The 23,974-nt window shown below is 30.0% G+C and overlaps 4 protein-coding genes and 1 long non-coding RNA gene across 5 annotated transcripts; 1 reads left to right on the top strand and 4 right to left on the bottom strand.

The window, feature by feature from the left end:
* Positions 1 to 247: 247 nt before the first annotated feature.
* On the bottom strand, positions 248 to 10,756 carry LOC108737927 (phosphatidylinositol 4-kinase alpha). Its single transcript, XM_025981861.1, has 26 exons — positions 10,404 to 10,756; positions 9,999 to 10,212; positions 9,043 to 9,458; positions 8,559 to 8,973; positions 8,223 to 8,387; positions 7,242 to 7,490; positions 6,759 to 6,954; positions 6,374 to 6,661; positions 5,913 to 6,061; positions 5,662 to 5,829; positions 5,260 to 5,533; positions 4,676 to 4,978; positions 4,477 to 4,615; positions 4,105 to 4,401; positions 3,717 to 3,911; positions 3,403 to 3,592; positions 3,121 to 3,328; positions 2,807 to 3,036; positions 2,222 to 2,448; positions 1,985 to 2,166; positions 1,720 to 1,894; positions 1,329 to 1,466; positions 1,153 to 1,273; positions 878 to 1,068; positions 568 to 750; positions 248 to 500 (listed from the first exon to the last, which is right to left on the bottom strand). The coding sequence occupies exons 1-26, from the start codon at positions 10,488 to 10,490 to the stop codon at positions 288 to 290; spliced, it is 5,613 nt and encodes a 1,870-aa protein (XP_025837646.1). The 5' UTR covers positions 10,491 to 10,756; the 3' UTR covers positions 248 to 287.
* Positions 10,757 to 12,190: 1,434 nt separating this feature from the next.
* Positions 12,191 to 12,961, bottom strand: LOC112906851. Its single transcript, XR_003232634.1, has 3 exons — positions 12,898 to 12,961; positions 12,437 to 12,585; positions 12,191 to 12,353 (listed from the first exon to the last, which is right to left on the bottom strand). It is a non-coding gene; the product is annotated as an uncharacterized LOC112906851 (long non-coding RNA).
* A 473-nt stretch (positions 12,962 to 13,434) lies between these two features.
* Positions 13,435 to 17,580, top strand: LOC108737955 (N-lysine methyltransferase KMT5A). The gene is made up of 7 exons (XM_025981877.1): positions 13,435 to 13,780; positions 13,882 to 14,009; positions 14,066 to 14,216; positions 15,882 to 16,011; positions 16,063 to 16,264; positions 16,334 to 16,524; positions 17,020 to 17,580. The coding sequence occupies exons 1-7, from the start codon at positions 13,771 to 13,773 to the stop codon at positions 17,228 to 17,230; spliced, it is 1,023 nt and encodes a 340-aa protein (XP_025837662.1). The 5' UTR covers positions 13,435 to 13,770; the 3' UTR covers positions 17,231 to 17,580.
* Positions 14,227 to 15,874, bottom strand: LOC108737956. The gene is made up of 3 exons (XM_018471155.2): positions 15,556 to 15,874; positions 15,176 to 15,498; positions 14,227 to 14,443 (listed from the first exon to the last, which is right to left on the bottom strand). The coding sequence occupies exons 1-3, from the start codon at positions 15,718 to 15,720 to the stop codon at positions 14,323 to 14,325; spliced, it is 609 nt and encodes a 202-aa protein (XP_018326657.1). The 5' UTR covers positions 15,721 to 15,874; the 3' UTR covers positions 14,227 to 14,322.
* Positions 17,581 to 19,524: 1,944 nt separating the features above from the next.
* Positions 19,525 to 21,813, bottom strand: LOC108737929 (DNA polymerase beta). Its single transcript, XM_018471117.1, has 7 exons — positions 21,623 to 21,813; positions 21,360 to 21,559; positions 21,122 to 21,282; positions 20,365 to 20,487; positions 20,094 to 20,265; positions 19,854 to 20,043; positions 19,525 to 19,709 (listed from the first exon to the last, which is right to left on the bottom strand). The coding sequence occupies exons 1-7, from the start codon at positions 21,687 to 21,689 to the stop codon at positions 19,615 to 19,617; spliced, it is 1,008 nt and encodes a 335-aa protein (XP_018326619.1). The 5' UTR covers positions 21,690 to 21,813; the 3' UTR covers positions 19,525 to 19,614.
* Positions 21,814 to 23,974: the final 2,161 nt, after the last annotated feature.

Below are 23,974 nucleotides of genomic sequence, written 5' to 3'. Positions count from 1 at the left end.
TTCCCTTAAAATGTTTACATTTTGTGATGGGCACTCCACTGGTCTGCAGAAATAATCAAAACAAGAACAATAAATGCGTTCTCTTAAAACGTTCTTCGCCAAATTTTTTGGTAAGATATCTCCTTGCAAAAGAGAAAGGCCACACTGCAACAACCTATAAGAAAATATTCATAAAATTAGCAAATATTTTGTCAGACTAACTCATTTTTTCTAAGGAAAAGCATCAATTAACTAATAACGTCCAAAAGACATGTATTCTTAATTAGTGTAGAACATATGTACAATAATTAGTTCAGATTAACTAAGCAAAATGAGCTTACCCCCGGACCTGTAGCAACCACCCTGTAAGGAAAAAGGAACAAATCCAGACCAACAGTTTGGAAAATATTTTTAAACAGCGATATGACCTGCAGAGCTAACATATCTTGTCGTACATCGTCACCCACTTTAAAAATAGCAGATTGCCAGATTTCGGGACCCAGATTTGATATTTCTTTTGGCTAAAATATTTAAAAAAAATGTATATTAGAAAAAAAATAAATAAAATTGTAAATAAATAATTCGTACATTTCCTTTGTTTGTTGATACACTCATTGCAATACTTTCAAGTTCTGCGATACCAATTCGGACAACTTTAAAACGAGCAAGATAAGGAGCTTTAGCAGCACTTTGCATAGGGGTGCCGCTCTTATAATCAATATCCAAAACAAGAGATTCAGGATTACTGGGCAAGTAACAACCTGGTTGTACCTAAAAGGAAACAAACATACAATTATTTTCTATGTAAAATGACAAAAATAATTATGGAATAATAAAGGTCCATTCTTCTTATAAAGTTGACAAAATCAACTATTTAACAAAAAAAAATCAGCTGTACCTTAATTCTACTAAGTGCTTCCAAACAAGCCTTCTTCCTTTCAACACCTTTAGGAAACGGTTTTATTTCCCCACTGATCATAGTAATTTTGTCAAAGAAGTCAAATTCCCGTTGGTAGAAAGCCTTTGCAGGACCTGATAACGCTGACACAATACTTTGATGCAAGGAAGACAGAACATCAAATAGTGCAACTAAAATATAATACTCTATAACAACATTCGCACAAAACTATAAAACTGAAGCATATACTAAGGGTAAGGATAATTCAAAAGTACCATTTTTTTGTTGCATATCCTCGTCTACGTACATATTAGCCTTCATGTTCCATATCAGTTGATGCGCCACGATTTGTGATATTTTTGCGACATATTTCATATATTCCAATAAATATCCCATCTAAAAATTTATTTGTCTACTGAATGAATTACATTTAATTATAAAAATTATTTACCGTGTCATGCCTCAATGCTTGAACCAATTGCGGAATATAAAATAGAACAGCATCAGATGGATATGATCGGAGAGTGCGTACGCCATATTGGGCTGTTATGGGGTGTGGGGGATATTGTCTACTGAAGTACGATAACGCCTAAAATATACAAAATTGTTTAAATACAAAATAAGGACTAAACCAGTTAATTTAAGAATATTTAATGATGAAGTAATTAAACTGACCAACAAAATAATACAATTTATATAAGCTAAATGATTTGAAATAATTCAGTTTTTGATAATACATAACGTTTTGCAAAAAAGAAATTTTGAACGATATTTTTTAAAAGCCAAATAAAATTGTTGCAAACATTACACACTTATTGTGTAAAGAAATTTTAGGAAAGTACCTGAATAGGTGTAACTTTAGCCCAAGTTAACATATGAACCAACTTGGGACTGTCGTTAAGAATTGCATTTGTAGTGACCAAATATTGCAGTGCTTCAGGTACATGGGACACAGTCAAAGGATTTTGACTCACTAATCGACGAACTTCGTTTACAATAGCATCATTACTTTTTAGTCTACAATTTTCAAATATTTAATTTCAACTGAAGAAATTTACTCATACAAAAAAAAAACATTTAATTATAGTAGTGGTAATAAAAACATACCGTAAAGGTAAAAACACAGCTAAAACAGGAGATATATCCCAAGCTAATCTAACATACTCTTGCCATTGCTTATCAGTTATCGTTTTTATTCTCCAAGCTGTAATATTATCTTCACCTGGTATTTGAAATTCTATTTTTGAACTTGGATTGTGCCAAACAACTAGAAGTTCAATTTCTACTGCCTGAAAAAGAAAGAATATTGCAAGACAATATGCTCTTATTAAATATAAAGCTTACCAGCAGTTCTAAAATTAAATTCCTTTTCTTTATGTAACATTTGACAAAATTATCAGCAACAGGTACTCTTCTAGATTTAGTAGATTTTTTGCTTAATGTTGCAGAACTACTAGAAAGAGGAACAGTGTTTATCCAACCAGCTGTTTGTGGTCTGTTATATTCTCCTGGTCTTGACATTTCCGAAGTCTGCATATTTGGGATAGGAGTTGAAGGATTAAGGTCTAAATCTTAAAATTAATATATTTATCATTTTTCATTATCATAATTTTTATTAATTAAGTTTAAGTAACTCTGTTATAATCTCTTAATTTTTTTATAGCATTAGCAATTATTTCGCCGTTTTGTGGCTTCTTCAGATGTTACATAATTATTTGCAAAAATATAAAAAAAGTGTGGTAAGTAATTATAACTCTTCATTTTACCTTAAAATAAATTTTTATCAAATTAAATTAATCAATTATTTTAGGTAAAAAGAAACGAAATTATTCTGTAGACATCCATACCAAGTTACTGATATTTTTATTTTGCATATAACTAAATTAAATTAAAGCCTTATTTTTTGAATAACTAATAAAAGTTACTTACCTCCAACGTCGCTTGCTTTCAAGTATTTCTTATCTGTAAACATTGTTTGCCAAAATCGAAGTAATGTTGTTATATCTTCCCTTAAAATGTTTACATTTTGTGATGGGCACTCCACTGGTCTGCAGAAATAATCAAAACAAGAACAATAAATGCGTTCTCTTAAAACGTTCTTCGCCAAATTTTTTGGTAAGATATCTCCTTGCAAAAGAGAAAGGCCACACTGCAACAACCTATAAGAAAATATTCATAAAATTAGCAAATATTTTGTCAAAATAAATAATTTTTTTAAAAAATAAATCAAGAGAAAAACTCACTTGAATTTTACTCCAACAGCTTCCACGTTTCTAGTTTGAGACGAAGGAGAAATACCGACTCCCATTGATAAGGACTTATGTATAAGTGTTGCTAACATTTCTACTTTTTCATAACTGTTATACTTTGCAGTTTCTACGATTTCACTAATAAACTGAACCCAAATCGCATGTGGCTTCACAAACGGTGGATTTGGATCCAATTTCAGGCCTACAAGTATATAATTATTTATTCTTATAAAAAATATTTTAACCAATACTTAAAGAAATGTATTTTTTGCTCACCCTCATGAACAGCAAATGGATTTCCCTCAGGAGGACTGACTGCGAATAGTCCAAGCTTCTTTTGAATGGTACATGTCCATGCTGACACCATCTCTTGGAGGAATCTCAATTCTAAATCTGGTCTTGTGGTTATCAGCCATTGCCAACACTCCACAGCAGATCGCATTGCTTCAACGGTAAACAATTCTACCTAAACAATTTTTTAAGAATTGAATAAGTAAGTACTTAAATAAAAAAGGCATTTTTATTTTTTGAAAACTTTTACAACGGTTATTTGAAGAACTAAATCTATTGAATTCCTATAGAAAAAATACCTGTGACCAAGAAACGCCATGTAAAAGCATCCTATCTAAAGGTGTGGTATGTATAAGTAATGCAGTTGCTCTAAACAATGCGTTTCTATGAGCAGAGTCGGATCTTTTACGGCAACTTTCCCAAATATTGTTGAAAAACTCCTTACAAACAGTATCTCTGTCGGTATCACCACGAACAGCCAATATTCCCAAAACCTAGAGGGGTATATTAATAATTTAATTATTCTTATTTAATAGGTAAACAAAATTTTCAATCTGGATATTAAATTTACAAGCAAATTATCAAAAAAAAAATGCCTTAAACTTAATAGAAACTTATTATACATACAACAATATAATTCATCGTTCCTATTAATATATATAAAAAAAATCTAAATGTCACATTTACCTCTCCGTTATATTTACTTCGTAGATGAGATGCAAATGCAAACCGAGCTGCATTGCTTTTGATACAATTGGGCCGTTTTTCCAAAATGTTACCACTCAAACATACACTAGAATCATTTAAACTGATGAACCTTAAAACAGATTCTAACGCCAACGATTGTCCTGAGTGTTGCCACATCCCTGATGATGCCACTTGGTTCTGGTACTCCAGAAGATGAGAACGTGTCCATTGTGGTGCCCATTTTAACGCTTCCTCAAGTATACCTTGGGAACGGGCTACAAAATCGTTTACAATCCTCTAAAAGATGAAACATATTTAATTTTGTTATTTTAAATGAATAAATGAAAATGTAATTTAAAATAAACAGCTTACTTCTCTGGCTTCCAAAGTGTCCATAAGTTGTATGGAATAGGGAGTGGCAGGGATTCGTAGAGTGGTCGTTTCTTGATTCGGATCTAGTTGCAAAGAGTATGATAAAACTTGAATAATATCTAACATGGTCCATAAAACTCTAGAATCATGGAATACGAATTATTACAGAAAAAGAAAAAATAACTTACAAAAATTTTACCTTCTATTCCATAGTAAATGGGGGAATTTATCGACGAGGCTTGCCAAAAATTTATCAGCTACCCGTCTAATTTGTTTATGATTATGATTGAAATTGACTAACAGAAACTGAACGTGTTCTTCCAGATCGGCCTCTCTTGCTTCGTTTTTGGGTTTGTTGCTCATTACTTCTAAAAACTTTTCGAATATTTTTTCACCCACAGATGCCACACACTGCCACATTCCCGATTTATCTTTTTGAAGTGCTGAGTCACTTAAATATTCCATAATTGGATGCAAGGATGGCTCCCCCGAATGCTCAACCCTACACAAACAAATATATTACATTAAAAACCTATTATCTATTACACTTATCCTTATCCAAGTTTTTAATTTGTAAGGTAGTGACTACAATGCTGCCAAATGTTATTACATATCTCGTAAGAGGTCGTTCGTAAATTGCGTAAGGATAGTGGGGGAGAAGTTCTTACTTGAGAGCAGTTAGTTAAAGGACAACTGAAATATCTAATTGTTTGCTTATTTTATAGAAGAGGCGTGTTTTGGGACAAAATAATTTTTATTTCATGGTCAAATTTATGCTTATACCTTAAAATTTCCATCCAGTACACACTGAGAAGAAATGTGCATTGGGAAAAAGATAATTTATTTATAAAGGCTGAAACTTCCGGAGGATTATTCAACAATTCCAATATCTGATTCCTTAATTCCTGTAATTCATTATAGGACACACTATCATTTCTTACTGCACTTGTGTATTGCAATTCGCGCATTTCCGATCTACTCGACGTCTGCGAAACGAGAAGTGGGGATTTAACAGCAATTTCTGTAACACCTTCGTACCATTCTTGGGGCCACAACCCTTAAAAATTTATTATAAATATAAACCATCATTATCACTGTCTTAATTTATTTATCACAAATGATTATACTTGGCATTTTCTTAATTGTCTAAAATTATAAAATGAAATTGCTAGCAATCATTCGTACCTGAATTTGATGCTGTAAACCCCATAACAACACAATAGAGCCAGAAATCTCTGAAAAGTTTATGTAGTCGAGGCTTAGGATTTCGAATTGGAGGGAGTCTTTTTAAAAGAACAGCAATTACAGGGATAAGGACACCCAAATTCCCTGCAGAACTAGATGCTTTAACACCTTAAAGGAAAATAGCAATTAAAGAAAACTGTCACCCAGAATAAGAATTTATGTTTAGAAATGAATATTATATAAAATTCTACCTGGAGATTTTTCACTAGCTCTTTTCCCTTCAAGTCCCAATTGAACAAACAATTCTAAAAGTCGAACCAATAATTCATTTGTATGCACTTCGCCTCTTATATTTGCAGCAATATTTGCCAAAGCGTTTATCACAGCTTTCGAAACATGTCTGAATAAAAATTTATATTGTAAATAAATATAAAGGTGTGCCATCTACTGATATTTACTTCAAACTGTAGTATTTTAAAATGTTTGACAAGGGCCTTACCAAGGTACCTATCTACTTGACAAACTGAATCTACGTCAAAAAAGGAAATTGAAAACCTAATGTGCTTTGTAAATTAATGATAAAGATAAAGACTAAATTAGTAAATAATGTCATAGTGAAATTAACTAATCAAAAAATTATGTTTTACTATACGCGTTGGTTCCAACAAACAATCATTTTCGAATTTTAAGAGTGTACAAGAAACACACTTACATATATTTTTTCTTCTCATCTGAATCACTTCCATATGTAGCACTACTACTTTCGACAGTTATCATTGTAAACATTTTCATAACAACCTCGTACACTTGCGGCTCGCATTCCGCTATCACCATACATCCCAACTGATCCACTATCAAGGTGTCCAAGGCAGATGGTACTCTACAGAACCTCTGTTGAAAAAATTGTAAAATAGTTTCAGTTGTTTTAGGAACACCCTTCATTGAAACAGCAACGTGGCCCAACATAATGACGATGTTTGTGGATATCAACGAAGATTCACTAAATCAAAAAAGGATTTTTTATTATTTTATATATGCAGAGAGCCTACTTTATCGGAAAAGGAAACGTAGAAACAAAATAAACATTGAAAGTATACCCGTCACTTTTTTCTGCAGTAAACAGCCTGTTGGAAACACTAGCCACCAAAGCCCTAACACAGTCAGGGTCCACTGCATGGGCTGCTTCCAAAGCATAACACAAATTCTCTACTGCAGCATCCCTCAGCTTTTCAAATGCAACTTTTGTTGGAGAAACATATTTCTGATTATCAGGTGAAACAGTTTCACCTTGAACTAGAAATTCAAAATATTACAATTGCTAAAAAATTAAATATTACAATGATTTTATACATTAATATCATTTCAATTACTAAATTAGCATACTGTATTTTATGTACTGAACTTGTACGATCTACAATAAGGCAAATTTTTCTCTCCAACTCTTAATGTGATTGATTAAATACAGCACACTTATCCTTCCTTAAGTTCTCATTCGCGAAATTACTCCCATACATACCAAACAATAAGAGATTACACGTCAAAATATATAAAATGGCGTTCCTATTTTTCTATACACTTACCTGAAATTTTAATATTTTCACTAGCTTTATCAGTTGACTGTCTATGAAGTTTAGAAAGAATAGGTGATGGTGTGATAAGAAAGTCACGTAGGCAATAGATAGATGTTGAGGAAATATTAGGAAATTTCTGTGCTAGTTTTCCCAAGCCTTCCAAACAAACCATTAACAACGGCATATGGGCCAAAATTAACTTGTGACCATGGTTTGAATTAATTTTCTCAGTCAGCCTGCAACACAGACTGTCAGCACCTAGAAAATAAATTTGTTTGAAATCTTTTCTCCTTTTATAAGTAATTATATTATTTTTAAATATCTTATCTTTTTTAATAGTCGGTATTTATTATATATTAACGTTAATATTAGTAAACAATAAGGGTTTGCAGCATACCAAAAAAACAAAAAGAAAACACATTCTTAATATTCTTTTAATGTGTTGTATCTTTAACACTTTTTTGCTTATGAATGATATACAGACATTTGCGGATGGTATTCTTAAAAGAGGGGGGTATTACTGAGAAGATATTTAAAGAAGGGGTGATTACTGATCAACAAAATAAATAAATAATTATATGAATATGATTCTGAAACTTTGCTACGTTCTTTTTTCACATTTAAAATAATTATATATAATTAAAAAACGAACAATAATATAGGAACATATACTTAAAAAGAGATGAAAAAATAAAATAAAAAATGTAAGATCTGATGAACACACTAATAGCTATTGCTATAATAATTCACAAACAAAAACTGCAACCAAATTCACCTAATAATTTGTAATGCAAAGTTTGTATCAAAGAAGCAACTGAATAATCTTCGTCCACTGCAAAAATAAAAGCATTTTTGCAATTAAATGTGCTTAAAAACAAATTATAAATTTTAAACATTTAAAATGAAAATTGGTCAACAATTTGTCCCACAGTAATAATTATATATAACTAAAATACGTTAAAACATTAATTAATTAAAAAAATGTATTACCTGTTTCATCACCAATTGCCCAAACAAGTAAATCAACACATGCAGCATTAGCTTTTACATTCAGTTTAAACCTATTCACTAGAGAATAATTACTTTCTCTGTCTTCTTTCTCACTAGCATCGTGGTGACGACTTTGCAACTCCGTTTGACCATTTAAAAATAATCCTACAGAAAATTTTAAGTTTTAAACATCGGTATATCAATATTCCCTTTTTATTAAAAACCATACAAATATACTAAATAAATTATTTTAAGATGTAGAAAAAGCATGAATTTGAATGAGTAAGTTTTCTCTTCAACTTAATTTTTATTTTTATATGAAGGATATATGGGTACCTTTTACAAATTCCTGCACATCCTTTGTGAAAGGAATAGGTAAATTCTTCTGGGATTGTAACAATTCCCTTAAAAGCGTCACCATTACCAAATTAATTGTTTCTGAAAATGTTTTATATGGAAATATTTTAACCAATCCCGTCGAATAAATTTCATGAGACTGCTCATCTAAAAAACCCAATGTTTCCTTTGTAAGTAACCTTTTCGCTAATGATAAAATATTTTGCAAGTGAGCCAAGGGGAACAAAATTTTAGGTTTCTTGTCATTATCAGATATTCGTAATTCAGAAAACTGATTAAAACTGGAACCAAATTTTGCAAAGAAATATGTTGTTATGTCATAGTCCAAATTTGAAGAAGGCAATTTTAAAGATGTATTTGCATTATTACACAGGGCATCTGTCACATCATACCCCTAAAAATTATACATTTATGATATGATTTGCTCTTTTTTTAACTAATTTATAGACAAACAGTTATTTACCTGTGTTATAGCTAAAATGTCTACAGTTGCTTGTAAATTTCCAGACAAACTACGTGGTATAATTGGTCTAAAACTGCTGAAACTTCTGCATGCACTGTTTTTTTCAGGTGCTTTTTGGAGAATAGGTGGTTTAGGTTTTGGGAATATCCTACAGAGCAGGGGAAGATCACTGGTACAAAACCTCCCCATTGCCCTGCATAAACCAATCAAAACTGGAACTGTTCCTTTGCAAAGGTACAACTTTGGGGCACTTGAATTTATTCCTCGTTCTTGTTGACATCTGATAATGTGTACTAGAGATGTTAAGCATTCCACTTGAGTAGACAAAATTTCTTCTTGCAAATGAGTGCATCTTGATGCTATGTCTGTTAAAAGTGTGTGAAGACAAAAACTGAACTTCTCTGCTACAGGAATTCCTGTAAATAAAATAATAACATTAATTATTATTTAGGTGTGTAAGTATTTTAGCTTCTTGTTTATGCTCAAAAGGGACTATTCAGAGTAACCTGTCAAGAGGAAGTGAGCAAAAAAGTGCACAAATTACAATAAGGTGCTATTCATAGTGTAGACACAAATTTCTCTTTTACATTCCATTCACACAACAAAAATTTTTTCACAGACTGCTTTATAATACCTATAATATAAAAGCTTACATGACGTCTCTAAAAGTACCAGTTGTTTTAATTTAAGTCTTCAATACATAGTCTTTATACCTAAAAGCAGCTATATCTCTACCATCCTATAAAAATTGAATTAAGTGCATATAATCAGTTTAAAGCATTTAAATCCATCACAAGATAGTACTTATCCACTTACAGACCACTCCAAATAATGATCTTAGCAGATTTTTCTCATAAAACTGGTGTGAAGATAAAACTAGTGAAATTAGCTATCTAAGGATATCTCATATATATTTTTAGAGTAAAGCAATGCAAAGTATTGAAAAAGCTTCTTACTATGAGTTGAGTGATAACGGACTTCATCTATCCAAACTGCTTTGGAAAGACCCCTTGCTAATTTTAATAAATAGGGCAGTATTTCATTTTCATGTTGAAAATTAGACTCCAAGAAGTAAATTCCCAAAGCAATAACAGCATCCTGGGCTCTACTATCTAATCTAAATACCCCATTCGAGGATTCTGTAGGGCACCTAGAAAATACTGGTTGAACCTAAAACAAAATTAAATAAGTTTTAGTACACTAAATACCAAGATCACAATAACAAAAAGGTATGCAATTAATAAATTTTATATATAGTACATACAAAACACAATGGCACTAACAGTGAAATTGTTTATTTAGCGAAAACATTCTGAATATTTTGTATAACACATTATTCTAATTTATAATTTATAACTTACTTTTTCCCAGGGTATATTTTTGATTGGTGCTAAGCATCTTGCAAAATGTTGAACTGCCTTATGAAAAAATAATCTATAATCGCTCATTATTACGTTTTCTTTTTAAATATCAATTAAATATAACCTACAATTTTGACAATTGTAACATACACATATGTATATAAACTAGAAGATTCAAGGTGGCTCGATCAAATAAAAAATAAATATTGCACATATGTATGCGATAATCAGCTGCTAAACACCTGCTGCTTGGAATGCATTAATAAAGCTTGAAACATGCATGCCAATTAATAAACGCATGTCAATTAATAAATGCATGCCATATTAAAGCAGGAATGTAGCCAGACTGTGTTATCAAAACAGTCAGAACATGCTCAAAAAAATCGGCACGCTCCAAGTTGAATTTTTCCTCATTTAACTACATATTACATATATCTACCTACTGGTATAACATAAAATACTAACTAGTGTTAATTCTTGACCCTGTTTGCGCTAATAAATTCGTTCAAATACTCAAAAATCTTGAGTAGTTAACTATACTTATTAAAAAATTTTATTAAAAATTTTGGTGAAGGCGCCGGAACAATTTAAAACTAAAGCTATAATTGAGTTATAAATCTGGTTTTAATGATGTAGATTGTTGAATTTTCATCATTAGTTTATATTTTTTTCATGCAGATGTTATTAGGGGTGTTAATTTATATATTTTTTAACATTAAACGCAATTTGTAACATAATATATAGACAACCCAACATACAGCAAATATTACAATTTTAATAGCATCAGGCTCGTGTTTTGTCGGCGTGTGCTGATGGGAACCAAATATTTGGAAGCCCGCNAAAAAAGTATTTAGTTACTAATTACAAGTATTTAGTTAATTTTTATTATGAGCTATCGTCTTACTGCCGAAATATAGACAATCATGGGGATATAGAAACGTCATCAGCAATTATAAAAATGTTTATTGAAAATTTTGGTGAAGGCGTCGGGACAATTTAGAACAAATGGTATAATTAAGCTATAATTTGAGTTTCATTGAAGTTTTAAATTTTTATTTTAAAATTATATTTATTCTATGTAGATGCAGCTAGGGATAATAATTTATTTATTTCTTATATTTTATATACTAACTGTAAGTCATACTTTCTAATGTAATACATAGACAACCCAACATACAGCAATTATTACGACTACAGTAATGTAACTCCAAAGAAAGTTAGAAAATGTTTTTTCTTAAGAAAATAACTTTTTAAAGTGAAATTCTATATTATCCTCGACAAATAAAATATTACGAACCTACAAATAATTAATTGATTAGTAATACTTTTAATTACATCTTTTATTTGGTTGAAAACCGTAACACATTTTTTAACATTAAATAAATTAATCTTCTTTAAAATGAACTGTATTAGACTAACTTTTTGTGTACATTTTGCTAGCAACAATAATACAAGTGTGCAAATTTAATGAGTCGCATCGATGTTGAAGTCGTTAATAATTAATTAGCAAATTACAATATGTATATGTAATAATGAGTATTATTTTGATTATTTTAATGAGTGTAATTTAAAAAGTGACATTTTTAGAAACGGAATAAAATAGGCATTAAAGTTATTTTGCAAGTGAGCCAAGGGGAACAAAATTTTAGGTTTCTTGTCATTATCAGAATAAATATAAACCATCATTATCACTGTCTTAATTTATTTATCACAAATGATTATACTTGGCATTTTCTTAATTGTCTAAAATTATAAAATGAAATTGCTAGCAATCATTCGTACCTGAATTTGATGCTGTAAACCCCATAACAACACAATAGAGCCAGAAATCTCTGAAAAGTTTATGTAGTCGAGGCTTAGGATTTCGAATTGGAGGGAGTCTTTTTAAAAGAACAGCAATTACAGGGATAAGGACACCCAAATTCCCTGCAGAACTAGATGCTTTAACACCTTAAAGGAAAATAGCAATTAAAGAAAACTGTCACCCAGAATAAGAATTTATGTTTAGAAATGAATATTATATAAAATTCTACCTGGAGATTTTTCACTAGCTCTTTTCCCTTCAAGTCCCAATTGAACAAACAATTCTAAAAGTCGAACCAATAATTCATTTGTATGCACTTCGCCTCTTATATTTGCAGCAATATTTGCCAAAGCGTTTATCACAGCTTTCGAAACATGTCTGAATAAAAATTTATATTGTAAATAAATATAAAGGTGTGCCATCTACTGATATTTACTTCAAACTGTAGTATTTTAAAATGTTTGACAAGGGCCTTACCAAGGTACCTATCTACTTGACAAACTGAATCTACGTCAAAAAAGGAAATTGAAAACCTAATGTGCTTTGTAAATTAATGATAAAGATAAAGACTAAATTAGTAAATAATGTCATAGTGAAATTAACTAATCAAAAAATTATGTTTTACTATACGCGTTGGTTCCAACAAACAATCATTTTCGAATTTTAAGAGTGTACAAGAAACACACTTACATATATTTTTTCTTCTCATCTGAATCACTTCCATATGTAGCACTACTACTTTCGACAGTTATCANTTCTATATTATCCTCGACAAATAAAATATTACGAACCTACAAATAATTAATTGATTAGTAATACTTTTAATTACATCTTTTATTTGGTTGAAAACCGTAACACATTTTTTAACATTAAATAAATTAATCTTCTTTAAAATGAACTGTATTAGACTAACTTTTTGTGTACATTTTGCTAGCAACAATAATACAAGTGTGCAAATTTAATGAGTCGCATCGATGTTGAAGTCGTTAATAATTAATTAGCAAATTACAATATGTATATGTAATAATGAGTATTATTTTGATTATTTTAATGAGTGTAATTTAAAAAGTGACATTTTTAGAAACGGAATAAAATAGGCATTAAAGTTATGCATTAAAATATTCAAATTTTAAATTTTTTTGTGTCTAGGGTATTTCAACTTTGGTTTTGGTACTATGAAAAAACCACCGCTGAATGAACCAATCATGAGCCAATCCCGTGCTTTCGTGTTTAGTTTGTGGTTCGTCTGGTAGTCGATTATTATTAGTAGCTAATTTTTGTATTTATTTATTGTTTAATAATGGGTGATTAGTGTTTGTTATTGTTATAATTTAATTGTTGTTGTTTTAATAATTTTACTTATACCAAATTTTGGTTTTTATAAAATAATTATTAATGAATAATTAAACATGCAAGCTTTCTTATATTTACGTGAGATGATAATTGACTTCAGTCGTGTATTATGTGATGTTCATTAGAAACAAACAATTATTGTGATTTAGTAGTTAGTATTAGTATATTTTAAACGTTTTAATATAAAGATCGGGATCCATAAAACAAATAATGGTTAGAGGTAAGACCTGTGGGTAAGACAAACGTAATTCTACATCTAAAGTATAATTTGGAATACTAAGTTACAGATTCTCTAATATTAACTTTAAATATCGTTTTTAGGTAGACGTGTTAAGGCCATAGAATCATGCAGAAAACCCAGGGAATGTTGCTCTCCAAAAAGAAAGGATCAACGTCTTGATGATAAAGTTATAATAAACAATAGAGGGAATATCACTAATTTTTTTAAGGTGGGCATATACCATTAAATTAAACTACCTATACACTTACTGTACAAATATTTTAGACAACTGATAGTATTAATGAAATTGATTGTGAGATTAATGATAAAGAAATTCAACCACAAAGAAAGCATATGACTCTTAGAAAAAATCACCAGTTCCAAGTTCAAGTTGATTTGTTGACTAAAGTGACAAGTGAAATTTTAAATGGTCAAGGTAACATTAGTTGAACTAATAAATTTTTATTTTTCTCACATGCACAATTTGAATCTAAATTAAATTAATAAACATCATAGTCTTCTTTATAAGTACTTATATAAATTTATGTATCAGCATCACTTTCTTTTGCTTCATTGAGAGCTTCATTTTCTTTTCTTAAAGCTAACGCAAAGTCAAAATCATCATCTAAATCAGATGTATTTTCAGTGCTTTCAACAACTAATCTGAAATGACAGTTAATAATATTAATTATTTTATTTTTGATGAGATGTTCTATGTGATTACCCCTGCAAAATATTAAACTGGAAATTGTACTAGGTAGTTTATGACTAAAAAACATTTTTAATTTTTATAGGTAGTTCCATTTTTAGCTGTAAATGTTGCATGAGATATGCTGCAGGTACATTAAATGGGGATAAAATAGGACAACAAAAATTACAAAAAAATATATATTTATTTAGGTATATTTTTGATATAAAAAAGTGCTTAGTTTCACCAACCAATTTTCTTCGAATTATCTTATAACATCATTAATATATGCATTTTCCAAATCAGTTCAATTGAAAATGAGAATCGAATTTTTTTTGAGTTTGGTGTCCAATTTTATTCCCATTTTTTTAATTATAGTAATTGTTTAACATAAATTTATAGGAAATTATTTTTGATGAAATTTTAGGTACAATAGTTGAGTATAAATCATCATTATACAGTCGTTAGTCCTAAGACTGGTTGGACACATATCTCTACTCCTTACTATCCTGAGCCAATCTTCGCTTTTCCCTAAAACTAGATCATTCGACATCCCTAACGTTTGTGTGTGAAGAATAGTCTAATATACATCTACAACTGCCCCTCTTATTTCCTGTTTCGGCTTCTAATATGTCTCTAACTAGTTCAGTATAAATGAAACAGCAGTTCATATATGTGCCCCTAATGAATTGTTTTGTTTCACTTACTGATTTTGAGTGGTAATTTCAGGAACATTTCTTGGGTGCCCTGAAACGTTTGGAATTTCTGATAAATGAGCGTCTGTAGCCAGTTTTGTTGGACTTTGAATCACCATATCACTTGTCTTCATGACTTCTTCAAAAACATTTATTATAGAGTCGCTTCCTACCTTTTTGTCCATTGCTTCTTGCAATTGTGTACTATTTTTTGTGACATTTTGTAAAAGTGCTGAAGACGATGCTGTAAGGTGATTGTACATTTCTTCTGCGTCTTTTATTGTTTTATCATATTCTTCTTTTGTTGCAATTCTCTGGCACAAGTTTTTTGATAACTTAAATGCGATATTATGTAAAATTATTAGTAATTTGTAAATCAAAATAGTAATTACTAATCCCAGCTTGTAAGTGATTCGTTCTATTTCAGCTTCGAGGCAATTTTTTTCCTTTAATTGCTTTTCTATTAGCAGTGACAGTTCGCTCCTTTGTAATTTTAATTCTTCAATGCACTTAACTATCAGGTCAATATTTACCTTCAAATCTTGACAATTGCTCATTTCATTTTGCAGTAGTTATATTCCTAATTTGCTTTCTTCCCTAAAAAATAATCATTTATGATTCACAAACATTACAAATGCTATTAAAATTTTGACACTGTTGACGTCTTGTAACAGCTTTACAATATGTTGACATTTGTTTAATTGCAATAATTTTACAGATGTGAAACTCAAAAAGACTGAAAAGGAAATACTCCTTTCCAAAAAGCCTGCAACTCCTCATAGAATTGTCGCTTGTACTGATTTGGAAAACCAGGGTTTCCCAAAAGATAAAAAGCTATCTAAGAAAAGGTATTTTCTAATATAAAGAAATGGAGTTGATTATAGTTTAGCTTATTTTAGACTTAACGATCGATTTGTTAATAATTCTGAAATTATGAAGCATCCAATTATAAGTATCAATCCGAAAGATGATCAAAATCACAAACTAACAGACTTTTTCCCCGTTCGGCGATCAGTAAGGAAAACCAAAAAGACTGTTCTGGAGGAAAAACAAAGAGACCTGGAGAACATTCTCAGGAAAAATATTGAGGAGGGACTCAAGGTACTTTTATCTACAATTTATTAGTTTGTTTTATTTATTCTAAAAATATATATTTACATTATTTTCAAGGTTCACATATTTGAAGAGAAAGGCAGAGGTGTGGTTACAACGAAACCCTTTAAACGTGGAGACTTTGTCGTTGAGTATAGCGGAGAACTCATTGATATGAGTGAGGCCAAACGTAGGGAAGAGGAGTATGCTGAAGACCAAAATACAGGTTGCTACATGTATTATTTTTGCCATAAAAATAAGCAATTTTGGTAAGTAATATGTTGTACATTTTAGTTTATAGAATTAATTACGGCACATTTAGTTGAGGTAATCTTGTAAATAAAAAAATGCCATTTTGATGTGTAACGTCTAACCTTTTTAATTGATTAACACGTATTAAAAGGAATTGATCTTAAATTTTGAAAGTATGCGATATAAACTTAATTATAGATATTGTTTGCTAATGCTTTCTATATCCAAAAAGTATGCAGAAATTAAATTATAGCTGTATTTTTCTTTCTCGGTCTCTAAACGCCATTCGGCATTGATTAAATAGTATCACTTCCACCTCTCTAACTTCCGCTTACGCGTTTCTGTCTCGTTCTCGGCATTACTCTTACAATCTCACATATGTACGCCTATACGCATGCGATAAGATGTTACACTGTTATATAATAATAATAATTAAGAAATTTCTAAATATTTGTTATGAATTTGTGAACTGAACTGTTATTTTTTATTAAAACAATCTTATACATATTTAGTGTGGATGCAACGGCAGAAACAGGTCGATTGGGTCGTTTGGTGAATCACTCTAGAAACGGAAATCTCATTACACGTACGGTTTCAGTAGATGGCGTACCTCGATTAATATTAGTAGCTAAAGAGGACATTTCAACCGGCGAAGAACTAACGTACGATTACGGAGATCGATCTAAGGAATCCCTCAAGTACCACCCCTGGTTGGCTTATTGATGCAAAATTGAACTTCACGTAGATTCTTTTTTGTACAAACACATTCTTTCACATAGTGTTTAATTTTGACAACATCAAATCTCTCTAATAATTCTTGAAGGTGGCATTTAAAGTAAAAGAAGTAAACGTTTCGTATGAAGTACTGGTGTTGTTTTCAAGTTTAAAAAGAACACTGATTGAATACTGAAATTAGTCTGCACTGATTTAGTTGTCGTTTATATTTTAATAACGTCAATTTTGACTGATCGTGAGTGAGTTGAATTCTCATTATACCTGCTAGTTAGTACGATGCAAAACTTTAGTACAATTTGTATATTTACTTATCACCAATTAATGACAGTGCTATACAATTTTTTGTAGTTTTAGTTTCGATGAAAACAAAGAATGGGTCGGTTGTTGAAAGTTTACGTTATTGTTTGACAAAAAAATTAAAAAATAGCATAATATTCCATTAAACTCTTATGTATAAAACTTCTTTTGTATATAGGAATCTAAACTGAGTTAAACTACTTTTGTTGCTTGCTGTTGATCTAAAAATAAAAAAGTAGGTTACATTGTGTCTCAAATTGGGACTTTCATCAAAACTATTTAAAATATTAGAAATTATTCAGTGTTCAGAATATGGTTTTTGCTTGAAGTGGGTACTTTTTAAAATGAATTTATATAAGAGAATACCGAGACCCATCTATGGAATGACTTGAAGATTAATAAGTATATTAGCTAGTTTAAAATCTCACTAGGTCATGAGCCCTCACATGTATGACAAACAGACTTTATTGTATTCATATTGCACATTGCGAAAACAATGACTCGGCTGTTAACCGTGTGGCTCACTAATTAACTATAGATAAAGCTGCAGATAAACTGTAAACAGCGACGATCAATGTTGTTAAGAAGCAAAAATGTAGGAATCAAAAGGGGGCGGGGTTTTGTCATTGCAGAACCCAAGGTCCAGAACCATGAGATTCAAGTCACCGCCCTGTAGTAGATTGAACTTTAAACTGATAATTATGCACTTAATTCAATTAAGTTCAATAAGAACTTTTGTACTGACGACTTTTCTAATCCAAAAAATTACGATGTTACAACCATTGATGGTTTTACAAATAGATAGAGGACCATGTGAATTTTTAAGAAACGTAAAATAACCTACGGGAAGACTCTTAGTTGTGGCTTGAATGGGATGTAAAACCTTTTTACAGTGGCATCTCATGTGCTTCACTTGAAGTATTTGCAGGACAATTATATACTCATTTCCGCAGTCCATCATTATTGGGTTTTTATCCACCCACTTCCTCTTTACAGATCAATCTCGGTAGTCTACTTTGGGGGTACATAAAATATAAAATTTAATTTCACTTTTCAAATAACTGAAGGATAGTGTTTTTAATTGTATATAAATTCATTAGAAAAGTGAATAATTTTTTCCCAACATGTTGATTTTATTGTATAATAGATATTGCCTATAGAAATATGTAATAATGTAATTAATTTTACTTAAATTTGTACTTTTTAGCTGTTTCTAAATTATCACTTTCAAGAGACAGGGTGGTTATTTAATCACATCATTAATTAAAATTCTAATTAAATACTTAAATGCTTTTATTAATCACAAAAAGAGTTTATTTTTATTGGAATTCAGTTACAATATTAAAAAAAATAGGCTTACGATTTTGTTAATGAATTTTTTGTTTTATATTATTTTCAAAGATAATTAAGCTGGAAAAATAATTGACCACCCCGTACAAGTTTGTCTTGGTTTTTCTGCACTATTTAAGATAGATTCACGTTTATTGCCCTAAATAACCAGACGTTATTGTAAATAACACGTTTTTGCAATAATTTAAGCAAATGGTATGGTTTGTTTATACCAATAAAAATAATAGACTTTCCAAGTTAGTGTTCCTAAAACTTTATTTACAGTAAGGGGAATGTTGTATGTAGTGTGGATATTTTTACAGTTTTTTATGACTTAAGTGTAGTATTAATATTTATTATCAAGGCTTGACAAAAAATGCAAAATTAGTATACTTAATTTTTTTGTAGTGACAGTTTTCAGTATTAGTGGTAAAATAAATTCGTGGAATTTTTTTCTTGTTTTATTTTTTCTTATAGTCAACTGTGAATGTTTTTGATGCCTAGTAGAAAATATTCAGAAACAGTTACAAGAAGCATCAGCACTCATTGTCAAAATCAATAAAAAGGAAAAAGTAAAAAGGTACTTTAAAATAAATGAACTAATCAAAGCTGTAATGAAATTTTTTTATTAATTCAATGAAGACAAAAGCAAGAGGTATTTCAAAATATTTTATACAGTAGGTAACACATCTAAAAATAACTAACAATATTACAAATACATCATGTAAAACGCAATAAAATAAAAGTTAAATATTTCTTTCTTCAGGTTTTTTATAAGGATAATTAATTGCTTCAAAAATATCTTTCTCGGAATGAATCTCAACAGGTTCACCAGGAGTGCCTAAGAAAAAAAAAATGACTAGCATTAATTATTTATTATTTGTATCAGAAAAGAACCGCTTCTATCATAACAGAAAAATATGGTATTTTCAGCATTTAAATTGAAGATGTTTCATTGAAGTTTAAAAATTTCATTAAATGTTACCTGTGCTTCCCAGGGGCTTTAATGCATATTCGTTTAAAAGAAATCCTTCTTCATGGGCATGAGCTCTCATTTCTTGATTAAACAAATTGGAACCTGTAAAGTATAATATCCCACAATAATATTGATCACAAGGCATAAATCTGATATCAATTCGTCTTGTAGGTGTATCTTCTTTTAATTTACATGCCCCCTTTAAATATATCATTAGTTATTTCTTTTCCACTTTATTTTTATTTTTACCATAAATTTTGATTCTCCCAAAGATATTGTTTCTGTTATGAGTCCATATTTTTTAAGACATTCCACAATATTTTCCAAATATGTATTCTTTTTGTGATGCTCATGGTCAGAACTTGAGTATTTTGGATGGGTAACTAAAATATCTATATCGCTGATTTCCAATTTCCCTCTCCTTAAAATAAACTAATTATAAAATTTTGCCACCAACACTACTATAAATATTTATTGGAGACAAAAATAAATTATGTATAAAAAATAACATTCTAGAAACCTATAACTTCCACAAATAGTAATTTTGTAGTCTCCATCCAGTTTATGAACTTCTTCTTTGATGATTTTCTCCATTTCTTCTATTTCTTTTCTTGGTATTTTTTTCTCAAAATCTTCAAAATATCTGAAGAAAACAAGTGTAAAATACAGAATACTGTTTACATATGGTAAAAACTTCCCCATGATAAGCTGAATTTCATGTTTTCAAGTTACTCTACATACAAAAAGGGGAATATCCTAAAAAACTACATAACTATTATTAAATGAGACTTAAAAACCGATTTTAGGACGCTTAAAAATATAATCAAACTAACTTACAGAACATCAAGAAACAACAGCATCATTTTTTGAAAAATCTGTTTTTATACTTAATTACTTAGTACAATTATAAACCTATTTTTATAATGTGATAGAATGGCAGGACACCTGAAAGATGAAGGGCTAGTTAGAGACATGCTAAAAATAGAAACATGAGTAAAGAAGGGCACAGGAAATAGTTAGGGATGGGATGTTTTAGTTTTGGGAAAATGTATGAATTGGCTTATGATAGGAACAAATCGAGGTGCGTGTCCAACCAGTCTTTGGGACTGACGACGGCGCTTTATACATTTAGGAAAATTAAAATTGGCAAGAATATGACTTAATATTTTGTTGAACTGCATGGCTTAATTTTAACTATAAAATATTCTTTTATGTTTTAATAATTAAAAATTATATTTGTTAAAACTAAAAAAGGTATAATTAAAATTGAAAATTACTTAAGCCCAATTAATTGATGATGATTTAATTTGTCTTTATGTTTTTTTAATTGCTCAATTGTTTTTATTCCATGATCGACTAGTTGTCTAGCTTTAGCAGGACCAATACCTGAGACTCTAGTAAGTAAAGTGATTGCATTGCTAGCATCATCTGAATGAATCTAAACACGATAAAAAAATAAATTAATGACATTGAGATCAGTGTTTATGTTATATTTGTTTACGAATATTGCCTTACCTCTTCCAATTTCCTTAACTTGCCAGTACTTAGTATTTCATCAATCTTTTTTGCGATCTTTTCTCCGACTCCCTTTAAATGTTTCGCTTCTTCACCTGATTGAAGTTTTTTAGGGTGAGTGGCTATAACCATTGCTGCTTTTCTGTACGCATTGTATTTGTAAATATTACGTGAAACATTTTTTTCGTATTCAGCAAGTTCTAAACAGTAACAATAAATAAATAAATCAGCAGATGTTAAATTCAAAATGTTTATATTTTTACCAGATAATATTTCACAAATTTCGTGGTTGGGATTTTCTTTGCCTGAAGGATTTTTACGTTTACTCATGATGTTTGTTTTTAATCTCTTTTAATTTCAAGTATGTATTTTAAAACCCTCCAGATAAATTACCTTTGCGTCTCATTTGAATAAACTGTTTGTTTATAACCCTTATAACCTATAACCAGTATGTATATCTATCATCTATGACATTTTAATCATAGATGAACTATAGCTGTACTATAGATATTAATAATAGATAATATTAACTATCTATTAACAGCCATTATATAAACCATAGATATAAACCAACTATAGGCAACTTACACTCCCAAAGTGTATAATGGTTTACATAAATATTATTAGGGGTAATTAAAGTTAATTGATTAATCATTTTCAATTTTATTGTTAATTTACTTTTGTAATTTGTTTACTGCTTTAAAAGAACAGTAATATAATATACGATATAGTCTACCTGATTTTTAAAAGTAATTTTTTTGTATTCATACAAAAAGTTTTGCATTTAGGTACATTGGTTATATTAGAGTTGGAATTAAAAAAGTTGTTGGTACTGCATGTTTATTTTTATTAAAAGTGAAAGTTAGGGACGCTGTTAAATTGTGTAATAATGTGTATCTTCAATTGAAAATGACTATTTTGTGTAAGTGTTTCTCATCGCCTCAGAAGCCATTATTACCGTTAAAATAAGGAAATGAAAGGCCCCATTGGAGAGGTAAGAACTCTTATACACACTTATTCCCTTTTCGCATATAGCTGGATGTTTCGTCTAGTTTTAATCAGAAACTTACTGAATCATAATTCTATGCGGAAGTATGAAAATCTTAAGATAGGCACTCGCTTATTAGGCACCACCCATTTAATTTGAAATATTTAATTGCATTTGTGATTTCTCCCAAACAAAAAGTTCGAATTAAAGTGTTATAATTATTTGAGGCATATTGGGTCCCGTAATTGACTCGAGTTGCTCTACTATGGGCGCCATTTTTTAATATTTTTACCAATTTAATGTCCAGTTTTTTCAATTATATAAGCCTGAAATCGTATATTTTAGTAATATAAAATATGTAGCAAAACATGCGCTCCGATTCCATTTTTTACCGAAGTTTGATGAAGTGGCTAGGCTTTTAATTAAAAACTATTTTTATTATGGATTCGTCAAAAAAGCTATTAAAGAATTAACAAATCTAAATGCACTCCCCAAAAGCTAGTGAATTCAGTCTTATCTAAAATTATTGCATAACTATTTTGATAAGATTTTCGTGAAGCATTAAATAACTGCCTTAACTATATTGAATTAATTAATCGTTTTCCTATCAGGATGTTACGTTGTGATCTGAAAAATCCTAGAGTATTACTTGAGAGTAACTATAATATAATTTTTTATTTTTCTCTGTAATCATAAGGTTAGGAAGGGAATTTAATTCTCAACCCAAATTAAAATTCTGTGTATTTCTTCATAATATTATATTTGTCCTTGTTAGAAATGTGTTGGATTTATTACAATATAGAATATAAAGGGAATGGTCTGTTTATGATTATATACGACGGTTGCTCCCTCTGCACCGCCCCTGACCTATTTACAACAAGAAATTTACAAATATTTTACATTTATTGTTCAGGATAGTGTCCTTAAAGTCAACACTTTTTTTACCATCGATGTTCTAATATTTCTAATGCCTGTCGGGAGAAAAATCTTCAGTCTTTGTAAACCACCAATTTATCGCACAAATCATCTCATTTTTTGATGAAAATCGTTCACCACAAAAATTCTTTAAGTTTTGACAACAGTCGATAATCGCTAGGAACTAAATCTGGCTATTATGACGAATGATTAACTAAAATAAGAAGGAAAAGAAAGTAAAAGATGTTTCAACAAAACTGTTGATTCCTTAACAATTGTTTCGACCTCTAAAAGGTCACAAGTAACTTTTGTACTCTTGAAAATGACCTTTTAGAGGTCGAAACAATTGTCGAGAAATAAACAGTTTTGTTGAAACATCTTTTACTTTCTTTTCCTTTATTGAAAATGTTTAATCGAGAATACATCGTTGAAAGTTTAAATATTAAAATAAGAAGTCCGCCTTAGCTAATATAGAGTTTGACTGGGTGCGTTATCCTAATATAACATCTTTGTGGAATTTTCACCAACATTTTTCTTTTATTAACTGGTGTAATTTGGCAGTTGAATTGGGATAATAATAGGATGTGCAAAATGGTTTTTCAAAAGTATTTAAATACAAAACGCAAATACTTTTTTGATTTGTTATTTCAAATGTAAAATACAAAACAGATTTCCCTTTTGTATTTAAAATGCTAAATACAAAAGGGAAATC

The sequence above is a fragment of the Agrilus planipennis genome, unplaced genomic scaffold (genome assembly GCF_000699045.2).
Source record: "Agrilus planipennis isolate EAB-ADULT unplaced genomic scaffold, Apla_2.0 scaffold120, whole genome shotgun sequence".
In the NCBI taxonomy this organism is placed as follows: Eukaryota; Metazoa; Arthropoda; class Insecta; order Coleoptera; family Buprestidae; genus Agrilus; species Agrilus planipennis.
The sequence above is the reverse complement of the archived record's forward strand: the minus strand, read 5'-3'. Positions and strand labels throughout refer to the sequence as shown.